Here is a 13,069-nt window from a genome sequence, read left to right on the forward strand (position 1 = left end):
TAGACAGATATTTGCATCATGCGTCAAAAGCTCTGCAACTTGCCCAGCCTCCAACTATGTTTCCTGTCCTTACACTATTGACCTGTGGATATTAATGAAGAGTCTGGTGGGGATTAATCCCTAGGGTCTATTCAAATGCCTATGAAGAGTGGACAGAATTACAGTTTTCAACAGCAGCAAACAGTCCCCAAACTACCTGAGTAAATGAGGCTGTGTGTTTACATCAACACACCCTCCAACATTTCTCCGATGAAAATAGGGATGTCCTATTCCATAATAATTTTATTATTTATACCCCACCCCATCTGACTGGGTAACCCCAGCCACTCTGGACGGCTACCAACATATATAAAACCATAATAAAACATTAAAGATTGAAAAACACTTCCCTATAAAGGACTGCCTTCAGATGTCTTCTAAAGGTTGTATGGTTACTTGTCTCCTTGGCTCGGGGTTCACATAACTCCAAAACCTCCAACATTTCTCTGAGAAAAATAGGCTGATCACCAAAGAATTGATGCTTTTGAATTATGGTGCTGAAGGAGACTCTTGAGAGTCCCATGGACTGCAAAAAGATCAAACCTATCCATTCTGAAGGAAATCAGCCCTGAGTGCTCACTGGAAGGACAGATCCTGAAGCTGAGGCTCCAATACTTTGGCCACTTCATGAGAAGAGAAGACTCCCTGGTAAAGACCCTGGTGTTGGGAAAGATGGAGGGCACAAGAAGAAGCGGACAACAGAGGACGAGATGGTCGGACAGTGTTCTCAAAGCTACCAGCATGAGTTTGACCAAACTGCAGGAGGCAATGGAAGACAGGAGTGCCTGGCGTGCTCTGGTCCATGGGGTCACAAAGAGTCGGACACGACTAAATGACTGAACAACAATGGAAAAGTGGGACATTCTGAGATCAAATCAGAAACCGGGACGGCTTCGATAAATCCGGGACTGTCCCTCCAAGGGACACTTGGAGGGGCTGCATTAAACATCAGTTTCCACTTTACTTTTAAGAGCCGCACTCCATTGCAAGAAACTTGGCTGCAATCTCCATTCCCTTAGAAGAAAGAACTTAAGGAACAGATAGTCCAAATGGTATTTAAGTGTTGAGGCAGGAGGAGGGAAGATTCAACAGAACCAACATGAAGGTTACTACATCATGACAAGCTCCCTCCCTCTTCATGGTCTTTAAGAACCACAGCATGTATTTATTACTGAGGCAGCTGAGTGTTCTTTAACAATTTCTGTCCACGCTTTTCTTAACCACCCAGTTGTCTTTTCTTTTCATTTGCAGAGATGGTCTTCTTTTATGTAGGCATGTAAGCGCGCTGTCATCTCAAACGCGCATTTGACTTCCGTTAACACAAGTCTGCAGCGCTGGAGTGAACAAGAACCAGTAATTCATCCTGTTCTGCGTGCCTGGCCTTCGCAATCAGGCCTCCCCTTCAAGCGATGTCTGCATGTGCTCAGCACCATTCAAGGTTGCAGCTGCTTTGTGGATTAACTTAAAATGAGGGGTGGCCAAGGGGCAGCCAATGCTCTGCAGGCAGCTCTGCCCCCCCCCAGCCAATTCTTCTGAGCCCCACATGACCCTGCTGAATCAATGTGTCCTTTAACAAGTCCACAGACAATGCCTTCCACCTGGGAAGATAAGAACAGACCCTCCAAGTGTCCCTATTTTCCAGGGACATCCCTGATTTGGAGAAGCCATCCCAGTTTCTGATTTGATCCAGGGATGTCCCCCTTTTCCTTAGGATGTCCCTATTTTCATTGGAAAAACGTTGGGCGGTATGGCGTTATCTGACCCCTGAGCCGTCCAAAGGCAATCCTGTACAGTGGTACCTCGGGTTAAGTACTTAATTCATTCCAGAGGTCCGTTCTTAACCTGAAATTGTTCTTAACCTGAAGCACCAATTTAGCTAATGAGGTCTCCCGCTGCTGCTGTGCCGCCAAAGCATGATTTCTGTTCTCATCCTGAAGCAAAGTTCTTAACCTGAGGTACTATTTCTGGATTAGCAGAGTCTGTAACCTGAAGCATCTGTAACCTGAAGCGTATGTAACCCGAGGTACCGCTGTTCAGGGAAGTGTAATGTTTTATTATGTTTTCATATATGTTGGCTGGGACAACTCCATATGAGGTATAAATAGTAAAATTATCATTATGGATGGGACGTCCCTATTTTCATTGGAGAAATGTTGGAGGGTATGTAAGAACACAAGGAGAACTTGCTGGATCAGGGCAGTGGCCCATCTAGTTCAGCATCTGTTCTTGCAGTGGCCAACCAGATGCCACCAGCAGTAGCTAAGGACAACAGGAACTGCATCCCCACTTGTGATTGACAGAGGCTGGTACATGAAGGCAGACTCAGACTGTGTGGCACAAGCTGCCTTGCTTTCCTGACCTGAACATTTTCACCTGCTCTGCTCCTGGATCTGATCTGGGGCTGGAGCTGCATGAAGGAGGTAGAAGACAAGACAGCCAAAACCACCACTGACATTCACTGCAAATTTAAGAGCTGTAGCTTTAAGAACTTGAGTTTGCTTTTCCCTCCTCCCTCTCATCCCTTTTTCCTTGTGTGCCATGACTTTTTAGATTATAAGCAAGGACCACCATAACAGTGATTTTTGTAAGCTACTCTGAGAGCCGTTTCCCCCTTTTTCTTTCATTTGTGCTAAAGGGCAAAGGTAAGCATGGCATCAATAAAAGTCCGGAGCCATTTTCAGTTCGGTTTCAGAATCAGCACATTCTGTTCTCCATGATCTAACTGATAAAGCTGGGACATTATATTGTATTGTGCACAAAGAAGCCTCAGCATCCACAAAACAGGGCATGTGTCACTTGGGATGGGGGGGGGATAGGGGATGGTGGCCCAGGAAGCATCAGTAAGGGGGGGAAAGATCAATATTATTGGACCAGTTGTAGGGAGGGAAAGAGTAACAAACCCCTCAAGAGAATTGTGGAGTGGGAGGGGAAAAACCAATTAATTCCAAGGGGGGAATAAGAACAATTAATTCCAGAGGAGTGGGAATAATCAATTGGGAACTGAACGAGGAGGGGTGAAGGTCTAATACATCTGGAGAGTTTTTCTACACATGCAGAGAAAATGAGCCATGAATTGCAAAGGGCTTGGGGAGAAGGGAAGAAGCAACAAGATATTGAAAAACAAAAAAGCATTCTCATTCTGCTTCCTCCCCCTGCTTAATTGAGCCTATGAAAGGATAAGGAGTTGAAGGCAAGGCCAAACGTCTAACAGAGGAGCTCGAAAGCAAGGACTAAGCACACCAGAAAAGCCCTGACAGATAATTCCAAAGGTCTGTCTAGCCCAGCATCTTGCCAATCACATGCCCACAGGAAGCCTGTAAGCAGGACCTGAGCTCAACAACATTTGACTGTTTTGAACCTCCCTTTCTGAAGTCCAATCTTATGGGTGTTTGCTTGGAAATCCCACTGGCCCTACCATTAGGCAAGTGAGGCAGCTGCCTTAGGTGGCAGGTGCCTAAGGGCAGCAGCTCCTCCCCTCAATCCTCCTGAGTCTCCCAATATGGTTAGATTGAGGTTTAGTCATCAACAGTGTTATCCTCCATGGGTTTGCCTTTCCAACATGCTTTACCCTCTTCTAGTAATATAAGACAAGGAGATCCCTGTTGGAGCCAACCAAAGTCATATCTAGACCATGATCCTCTGTCTTCCCAGTGGCCAACCGCTGCCTCTAGGAAGCTCTCAGAGTAGCTAGATAGCAAAAGGGGAGGAGGCTGTTGCCTTCCTGTCTTGCTTATGGACCTCCCAGAGATATCTGCTTTGTGTTGTGGAAAACAGGGTGCCAAACTAGATTGTTGCAAGCCTTGTGCTTTTTCGTAAACCGCTTTGAGGTCTCCTACAGTCAAGCAGTATACAAAAATTTTACAAAACAAATAACTTATACTGAGCCAGACCATTCATCCATCTGGCTCAATGCTGTCTACACTGACTGGCAAAATCTCTCCAGGGTTTCAGACCAGGGATGTTTCCAAGTTAATGCTGGGATTGAACCTGGGACCTTCTGCATGCAAAGCATATGCTCTACCATTGACCTACAGGTATTTGACATGGAGCTGCCAAACCTACAAGGGCTGACTTGAAGTCTCCAGATTTGCCTGGACCCTTCCAGGTGGCAGGCTTGAATTTTCAGGTAGGAGATACACATACCTAGACATACACCAGAGATAACACTGGGGGATCTGCTCTCCACAGCTCCCTTTAACCTGGCAGGTCTCTTCTTGTGAGGTTGTTTAGAAAATGAGATAATGTACAGAAGAGCGGGAGGGGAGTGCATGTGTAAGAAAAAGCTGATGGAACAATGTTGTTGTTGTTGTTGTTGTTGTTGTTGTTTAGTCGTTTAGTCGTGTCTGACTCTTTGTGACCCCATGGACCAGAGCACGCCAGGCACTCCTGTCTTCCACTGCCTCCCACAGTTTGGTCAAACTCATGCTGGTAGCATCAAGAACACTGTCCCACCATCTTGTCCTCTGCCGTCCCCCTCTCCTTGTGCCCTCCATCTTTCCCAACATCAGGGTCTTTTCCAGGGAGTCTTCTCTTCTCATGAGGTGGCCAAAGTATTGATCTCATGAGGTGGCCTTCAGGATCTGTCCTTCCAGTGAGTACTCAGGGCTGATTTCCTTAAGAATGGATAGGTTTGATCTTCTTGCAGTCCATGGGACTCCCAAGAGTCTCCTCCAGCACCATAATTCAAAAGCATCAATTCTTCGGTGATCAGCCTTCTTTATGGTCCAGCTCTCACTTCCATACATCACTACTGGGAAAACCATAGCTTTAACTATACGGACCTTTGTTGGCAAGGTGATAGACAAGACTTATCAGAAGGTGAAGCAGAGGGAGGAGGAATTAAAGTAGCTGGAGAAAGGAAGAGTTGTGCGGATTGGAATTTAGCCTCCAAAATCATTGGGGGCAGTCTTCTAGTCCTCTGTGATTCTTCTACAGTGAAGGCTTGCACAAATGTCGCTAAGGCTTGCACACTCCCATGGAAGTGGTGAAAGAGAGATGTTCAGCAAAACAGATTTGACCTTCTGCATGCATAAAGGACCCTGACAATTAGGTCCAGTCATGACCGACTCTGGGGTTGCGGCGCTCATCTCGCTTTATTGGCCGTGGGAGCCGGCGTACAACTTCCGGGTCATGTGGCCAGCATGACTAAGCTGCTTCTGGCGAAACCAGAACAGCGCACGGAAACGCCGTTTACCTTCCCGCCAGAGCGGGAAGAGTATTGGAAACCCCATCATGGGGATTTGAACTACCTTCCCGCCAGAGCGGTACCTATTTATCTACTTGCAGTTTGACATCCTTTCGAACTGCTAGGTTGGCAGGAGCAGGGACCGAACAACGGGAGCTCACCCCGTTGCAGGGATTCGAACTGCCAACCTTCTGATCGGCAAGTCCTAGGCTCTGTGGTTTAACCCACAGCGCCACCCGCGTCCCTGCATGCATACTTTGGGTAAAACCATTCAGGGATACAATTATGCATTCGTTTTAAAAAATAAAATAAAATAAAAAGAAGAACGTTTGCAGCATTTCCGAAGTGTGTGGGATCGGCATTCCTGGCAACAGAATCCAGAGACCAGAATGCCTGGAAAGAAACAACTGTATAAACTTAGCACTGAAGCATGGTAGAGCTGAGTCAAAACCGTTTCAGCTGTTTTGCAAATCGTTGGCAGTGCAATATTACATATATATAAATACCGCAAATTGGCAATTTTGACCAAAAAAAAAAAGTGACACAACCTGTTGCTAAACATTTACATTTGGAGAATCACAGCTTGCTGGACTTTGCAATAATTACAATGGAGATGTCAACAGATCCAATAATGTTAGCAAAAAAAAAAAAGGAGTAGGAGTAGGAGGAGAATTTCTGGATGTATATACTGGGCATATTAACACCACATGGCCTCAACCTGGAAGGTAGTACCAACATCACTTAGCTTCAACTAATGGATTCCTTCTGAACATCCCCTCTTCAAAGCTCTATAATGGCCACCTTGGAAACAACATCATTTTTATCATAGCAACTGATGAAGGCAGAAGCCCAAATGTTTTGCTATGACAATCAGAATTTCTGTTGTGTTAGTTACTGTAATAAGCATATGGTTTTAGTGATCAGCTCCATCCTTCCAGGATCCAGAAGAAACTTGTCAGAAGTGCTGTTTGATGCTTTCAATTCTGCCTGCCCACCCCTTTCTGATTTTCAGTAATTTTTCAGCATTTCTCGCCAAAATGCCCACTTGCTTCTTGACATTCCCATTGCTCTCTTTCATCACCCCTATTCCACTTGGTTCCCTTGTGTTGCACCATCACCACATAGTTCTTGTTTGACTACACTATCCACGTGACTAAATCACAGAACAGGAAGCATCAGTGACAAGGGGAAAACAATGGTGCCAACAGGATTTGTCAAAACTGAATATTCTCTCAAAGTGCTTTTCAGGTAGAGATAGATGGATCAATCTATTTCTAGCCTATTCCATGTTTCCGTATGTTCCTTCATAAGCCTGTCTCACCCACGTCTTGCAGTATATTTTCACAATGCATGAAACTTAAACACTTAATTTTACCCTAGCATATGCCTTTATAAACATAATTTATATTTAAATGCACATTTCAAAGCAGTTCAGCCCCACCCATTTTTTAAAAAAATCAAGAACAGCATTGTGAATTTCAGAAAAGCATGAAATCCAATGGATAACTATATTCCGATCTATGCATTAGTCCAGGAGGTACAGATCAAAGTCAGTTTGCATCAAAATCCACAGAAATCAAATTTCTCAAGCACCCATACTGGGGACGGGGGCGGGTAGTGGATTCTACCAGAACCAACCTGTTATGTACTGAGTTGAATAGGATCCAAACTGCAGCAGTCTGATTGGTCCTAGAACAATGCAGCAGTATGATTGGTCGGCGGGAGCCACCCAATCCAGCTCCAGATAGAAGTGAATCCACAACCTGATTGGCTTACAGGAGAAGTCCGGAATTAGCCAATCACGTGCAGCCCATTGTGTAAATAATGTATATAAAGCAGATACTTTGAGGGGACTTCCATTCCTCCTCACCACTATGAGCTGAATAAAGAGCATGAAATCACTTTGTGACTCTGAGTATATTTCACAACCATTCTAATAAAAATACAGGAAGTGTAGAATATATCTAGAACAACAGTCATTCCACCTAGTTGACCTGCTTCATCCAATACTCCACAGACATGTCTCACTTCCAGAGACTGAATATCATGCATATAGCCCTTGTTTGTGGTCCCAGCTCCTTCCGTTTTCAAGATGCCTTCCAGCTTAGCCTTACACTGTCAAAAAGCCCCTGTATCATTGCTTGGTCCCGGCTCATATGCTTTTCTAACGAGTCAGTAATTAAGAGCGCAAGCTGTCAGCCATGTGCCTGAGGTATGACAGCAGGGAGGAAAAACAGATATTGCCTTGCGTCTCCCGTTCGTTATGTGTTAATGAGAACGGTTTGAGTCTGCGTTGCAAATGCCACACTGATACAAGCACCTTGGCCCAGTCTCCCTCCTATCCACCCACCCCCAATGGTATCTCCCCCCCCCCGCCCCCCAAACCTCATGCTGAAAGGGAAACTTTCTACTGACCACCTAATGGGTGTTAATGAGGAATTGCTCATTAGTGCCGCAATCAAAGTTGCTTTGGTTATTAAGACACCTAAATCTGCCAGCTGCCCATGGGGAGAATTGTTTGAAGCTCTCCTTTCTCTGACCCCTTTGATTTCCTCCTTTTTCTCCCTCGCTTTGCCTCCCATCCTTTCGCCCCCCCCTCTCTTTGCTTCTACCCTGCTCCTCTGACTTGTCTGTCCTCAAGCAACTGTGTGGAGAAGAACTTTCCCCCCAAAAAAGCAAATGGCAGGGAATGTGCAGAGATGGGTCAGTCAGGGGGTTGAAGGAGGGAGGAAAAGCAAACCTACTCACATGTAGTGCAGGTGGGGATTTTTATCAAATGCTCGTGGCTGGATGCTCCGGAGTCCAGAGTCCATGATTGTCCTGAAAAGAAATGGAAAAGGTCAGCAATAGCGAGGCAGTCAAAGCCCTGTGCTCATTTTGAGGAGGTAGATAGGAACACGCCATTTGAAAGAAGAAATTACGAGACAAGCAGGGAAGGCCTGGAAACCAGAACAAGTCAGGGAAAGTTGACTGGGGGCCCCATTCTCACCTTATACAGCCATAGCTCGGAAGTTGAACGGAGTCCGTTTGACTTCCAAAACGTTCGGAAACCAAAGCATGGCTTCTGGTTGGCTGCAGGAAGCTCCTGCAGCCAATCGGAAGCCCCGTCGTCCTTTCGGCTTCCAAAAATAGTTCGCAAATCAGAACACTCACTTCCAGGTTTGCGGCGTTCAGGAGCCAAAACGTTCGAGAACTAAGCTGTCCAAAAGCCAAGGTACGGACTGTATTTAAAGCACTGTGATACCACTTTAAACACAGCCATGGCTTCACCCAAAGAATTCCCGGGAGCTGTAGTTGTTGAGGATGCTGAGAGATGTTAGGAGGCTCTTATCTCCCTCTCAGAACTACAATTCCCAGAGATCCCTGGGAAGAAGAACTGTGAAAGGTGACTGTTTGACCATTCTGGGTCCCATCAATGGGCAACTTCAAGGCCCCTCCTTGAAAGGCTCTTTGTCTTTACACCTGACTTGGACTGGACAGCCCTTCAAATAGAGGGACAGTACCTTTGGGCCATGGGACATGAGTGACACTGTGGTCTAAACCACAGAGCCTAGGGCTTGCTGATCTGAAGGTTGGTAGTTCAAATCCCCATGATGGGGTGAGCTCCTGTTGTTCAGTCCCAGCTCCTGCCAACCTAGCAGTTCGAAAGCATGTCAAGTGCAAGTAGATAAATAGGTACCGCTCCGGTGGGAAGGTAAACAGCATTTCCGTGCGCTGCCCTGGTTCACCAGAAGCGGCTTAGTCATGCTGGCCACATGACCCGGAAGCTGTCTGCACACAAACGCCAGCTCCCTCGGCCTATAGAGCGAGATGAGCGTCGCAACCCCAGAGTTGTCTGCAACTGGACCTAATGGTCAGGGGTACCTTTACTTTTACCTTTGGGCCAGGGACATGGGGGTGCAGAACCAGGAGTCTCCTGACCTGCGTTCTAATTCTGGCTGCTCCCCAAAGCAACACGTACACTCCCAGCACAAGAGCATTCAAGAAGGATCCTTTTTTTTCCACTCATGAAGGAGCTGAGTCAGTCAAAGCAAGCAGAAGCCCACCACAACACGCCAGCACTAAATCTGGACAAGATCTGAACAAGCAATTTCAGATGCTTACATAGAGAATTCCTTAGGAAGACAGTTGCTTACCAAGGTTAAGTTTCAGGGAAGCTCAGCAGAGCCTCCTTCTTTCTGCTGACCTGTGATCAGATGGCAACTATGGAAGGGTTTTTGTAAGCAAAAGGTATTTTTAGAACAGGGGTCATTTAGTTCAGGGGTGGGGAACCTATTTCAGCCTAAGGGTTGGATTGAAGCACAAGTGGGCAGAAAAATAAAATAAAATAAAATAAAAAAGCATGTTCTTCTACTCTCCCACATCATTGTCACAAACACCTGTACCAACCAACAATTTTAATAAACCAATTTTATTTCAATATCAAATCAATATTATTAAAGCAAAGATTATGGGATAATGCACACAGTGACTTGCGATCTCGATCACACGCAGTCTGTAGTCCGTTGGCAGTAGGAGTACAATATGGGCATGTCTTTAAGTTAACATCTTACATTAAAAACCTGACAGTACCAAATTATCGAAGGCTTTTCACCAAAGCCAGACTAAACGTCTTTCCTTCTGCAGTGTTGGATGGCAGGTTGAGAGGAGTTCCCTACTAGGACAGACTTTGCTCGTGTGCTCAAGACATCGATTCCATAAAACATATTCTGTTGCACTGTGCAAAATATGAGCAAGCCAGGGCTGAACTGATACTACCCTTGCTGGTGCCTTTCCCGGGAAAATCAGAGGCTCACTATGTCAGGTTCCTATTGGAAGACCGGACAAATGCTAGAACATTAGCAGTGGCCAAGTTTTTATCGGTGGTTGCAAGAACCAATGATCCCTATATTCTGAACGAAATGCTTGTTTAACATGGAGGTAGGCTGTATGAATTGTGTATTGCTTTGTAACAATTTGTTGGGTCTCTGGACCGTAATAAAGGTTGATTGATTGATTGATTGATTGATTGATTGATTGATTGATATTATTTTGATCCAGTGCCTACTCTGTCTATTTGGTAATCCGGCACTGGTGCAAACACAGACACACAGGCTAGATCTAGACACATCAAAGCAGTGCTGCAAACTTTGTATGAGAAATCGGGTTAGCAAAAATGGAACTCCACAGCGCCATCTGGTGTCACAGTGTTTGAATGCATAAACAATGCATATAAAGCAATTTTTCTTTGCCAATGTAGCTGAATCAACACACACACACATATGCATCTCAAAAGCCCAGGGTAAAGAGGTGTATATTCAGGGTACAATGAAAATGATACAATGAAGGTGCCAGGCACACCTCTTTGACAGGCAATTCCACAACTTAGTGGGCTGCCAACCCCAAACTTCAGAGGGCTCTGGAATGGCCCTGAAGTCCCCCTCTGCTGATCTTAATGCCCAAGAGTGTCCATAGGGAAGGAAGTTTTTCAAACATACTCACAGTCTCTGGAGTCCTGTGTACAGCTCCATATCTACGGCGTTCAGTGTCTGCAAATTCTTCCAAAATTCTATGTGTCTGTGGAGAGAAAAGAGGCAGACTTTAAAGCTGGACTTAGACCCCCATTGACATGAATGGGACTTAAGACCCATTGAATTCAACGGAAACCACGTTCAACCTAGCCAGATTCCAACCCAACGAAAACCCGGGTTTTTCTTTAGGAACTACTGTTCTCTCCCACTCCACCCCCATTGTTTGCAAATGTATGCAGATTTAATTGATTGATTGATTAACACTCAGACAATTAATTAAGTGATAGGTTTTTAAAACTGAGCAGCGGCCACAATGAAAGCTAAGTTTCCTGTGGGTGTAAGGCAAAGGAATAGACTCACATTTTTCTTTCTTTTTAAATGTAGTGTTTGCTTGCTCCTTCCTATCCCCTCCCCAATTTACAACAGAAAAAAAGTTATTTTGCTCTTCCTCCCATAAGAGCGTTAAGAAAAACGCCACTAGATCAGGCCAAAGGCCTATCCCATGGGTAGGCAAACTAAGGCCCAGAGGCCGGATCCAGCCCAATCACCTTATCAATCCGGCATGTGGACAGTCCAGGAATCAGCATGTTTTTACATGAGTAGAATGTGTCCTTATATTTAAAATGCATTTCTGGATTATTTGTGGGGCCTGCCTAGTGTTTTTACATGAGTAGAATGTGTACTTTTATTTAAAATGCATCTCTGAGTTATTTGTGGGGCATAGAAATTCGTTCATTTCTTTTTTCAAAATATAGTCCGCCCCCCACAAGGTCTGAGGGATAATGCACCGGCCCCATGCTGAAAAAGTTTGCTGACCCCTGCCCTAGCTAGTCCAACATTCTGTTTTCAGTGTGGTCAACTAGATGCCTCTGGGAAGCCCACAAGGAGGACAAAGGCAACTGTCCTCAAGTCATGATCCACAGAAACTGTTAGTCGTAAGTAACCTTAATCTAGATGGATCAGTGGTCCGGCTTAGCTCAAGGCAGTTTCCTGTGTCCTGAATCAGCATTGTCCATGGGAGTTGTTGCAGTCCATAATAACTTAAGAAGATCCTTGTAGGATCAGCACAAGAGACCCGTTGGATCAGGCCAAAGGACTAGGATCTAGTCCAGCATCCTGTTCTCACATGGCCAACCAGAAGCTCACAAACAGAGCCTGAGGGCAACAGTGATCTCCCCATCAGGGATGAATGATCCTGTCATTTTCAGTTTCCCTCAGTTTCTCCTTCCCCTCCCCCCAATTTTAAATTCATTTCTGCATTTACAAATAACTTATACGGGGGGGGGGGGGGATTAATTCTTTGGAAGCTTTTTGAAACAGGCAGTAAAGAAGGAGCTGGGCGGAATCACAGCCAACCAGCTCAAGTCTTGGATGAGCAATTTCGGCAGCAATCTGAGATTCAAAAATTGTGGCCCAAAAATTCGTCAGCATTTTTGTGTGGATTTCTCCAAATATACACATTTTTGCATGCAGTTTTGACTGGGATAGATACTTTCTCAACCCATTTCCCCAAATATAAAGTTCCTAACAAGCACATATATATATACACTTGCTCATAATATGTGATTATTGGGTGGAGAACTGGATTGTAAAATTCAGAGCAGTGCTAATTTTGAAAAATAACTCTGTTTTGGTTCACATACTGCTTCAAAAAGTTCAAATTAAAAGGCAAACAAGATTGGATTTCTCCTGCATCCTTGCTCCCCGATGTTGCTCCCGGCAACTGGTATTTCATAGCATGCTCAGCTATCATTGTAACCTCCTTTGGCTCCCCAACCTTTTCCCACTAACAGATACCTATCTCGAATCATAGTCGGCTGCAACTCTCACAGCCTACATCTCATGTACCTCTTTCTTTCTCCATATATCCTGTATGTCATTATTCACATATTTCAAAAACACCTTGCCGGGTCTCCTCAAATTTCTCCAGGTCTCCATTTATTCCTTTCCCACCCCGCTAACCGCAAAGGACATTCATTCTGTTAACCGTGTTTCCATTCTCAAACTTCAAACACATTCGGTTTCCAGCACATAAACAAACAAACAAACAAGCCCTGGGCAAAGCAGAGAACTCAGGATCCATCAGTCAAGAAGGCCTTACCTGGCAGTGCTGGAGACTAGCAGCAGGCAGGCACACTCTGAGTGACTGAGGGGCACCATTCTAATTTCCCACAATGCCCCAGAGTGACATTAGATCAGAGGCATTATGGGAAATGAAAATGGCAGCTAGATTCAAGTACCTGGTGCTGCTGGAGTAGGGGAGTTACTGTATTTTTCGCTCCATAAGACACACTTTTTTTCCTCCTAAAAAGTAAGGGGAAATGTCTGTGCATCT

General features: G+C 45.1%; 1 protein-coding gene across 3 annotated transcripts in view; it reads right to left on the reverse strand.

Annotated features, from left to right (window-relative positions):
• NTRK3 (neurotrophic receptor tyrosine kinase 3) overlaps positions 1-13,069 on the reverse strand; it is a 413,927-nt gene that overhangs the window by 294,742 nt on the left and 106,116 nt on the right. For all 3 annotated transcript variants that reach the window (XM_081888512.1, XM_081888511.1, XM_081888513.1), the window contains exons 2-3: positions 10,706-10,780; positions 7,973-8,044 (exon numbers count right to left, since the gene is read on the reverse strand). In XM_081888512.1, coding sequence (XP_081744638.1) covers positions 7,973-8,044; positions 10,706-10,780 — 147 coding nt within the window. The remainder of the gene's footprint in view (positions 1-7,972; positions 8,045-10,705; positions 10,781-13,069) is intronic.

This window comes from Podarcis melisellensis, assembly GCF_964234715.1.
Source record: "Podarcis melisellensis genome assembly, chromosome: 14".
Classification (NCBI taxonomy): domain Eukaryota; kingdom Metazoa; phylum Chordata; class Lepidosauria; order Squamata; family Lacertidae; genus Podarcis; species Podarcis melisellensis.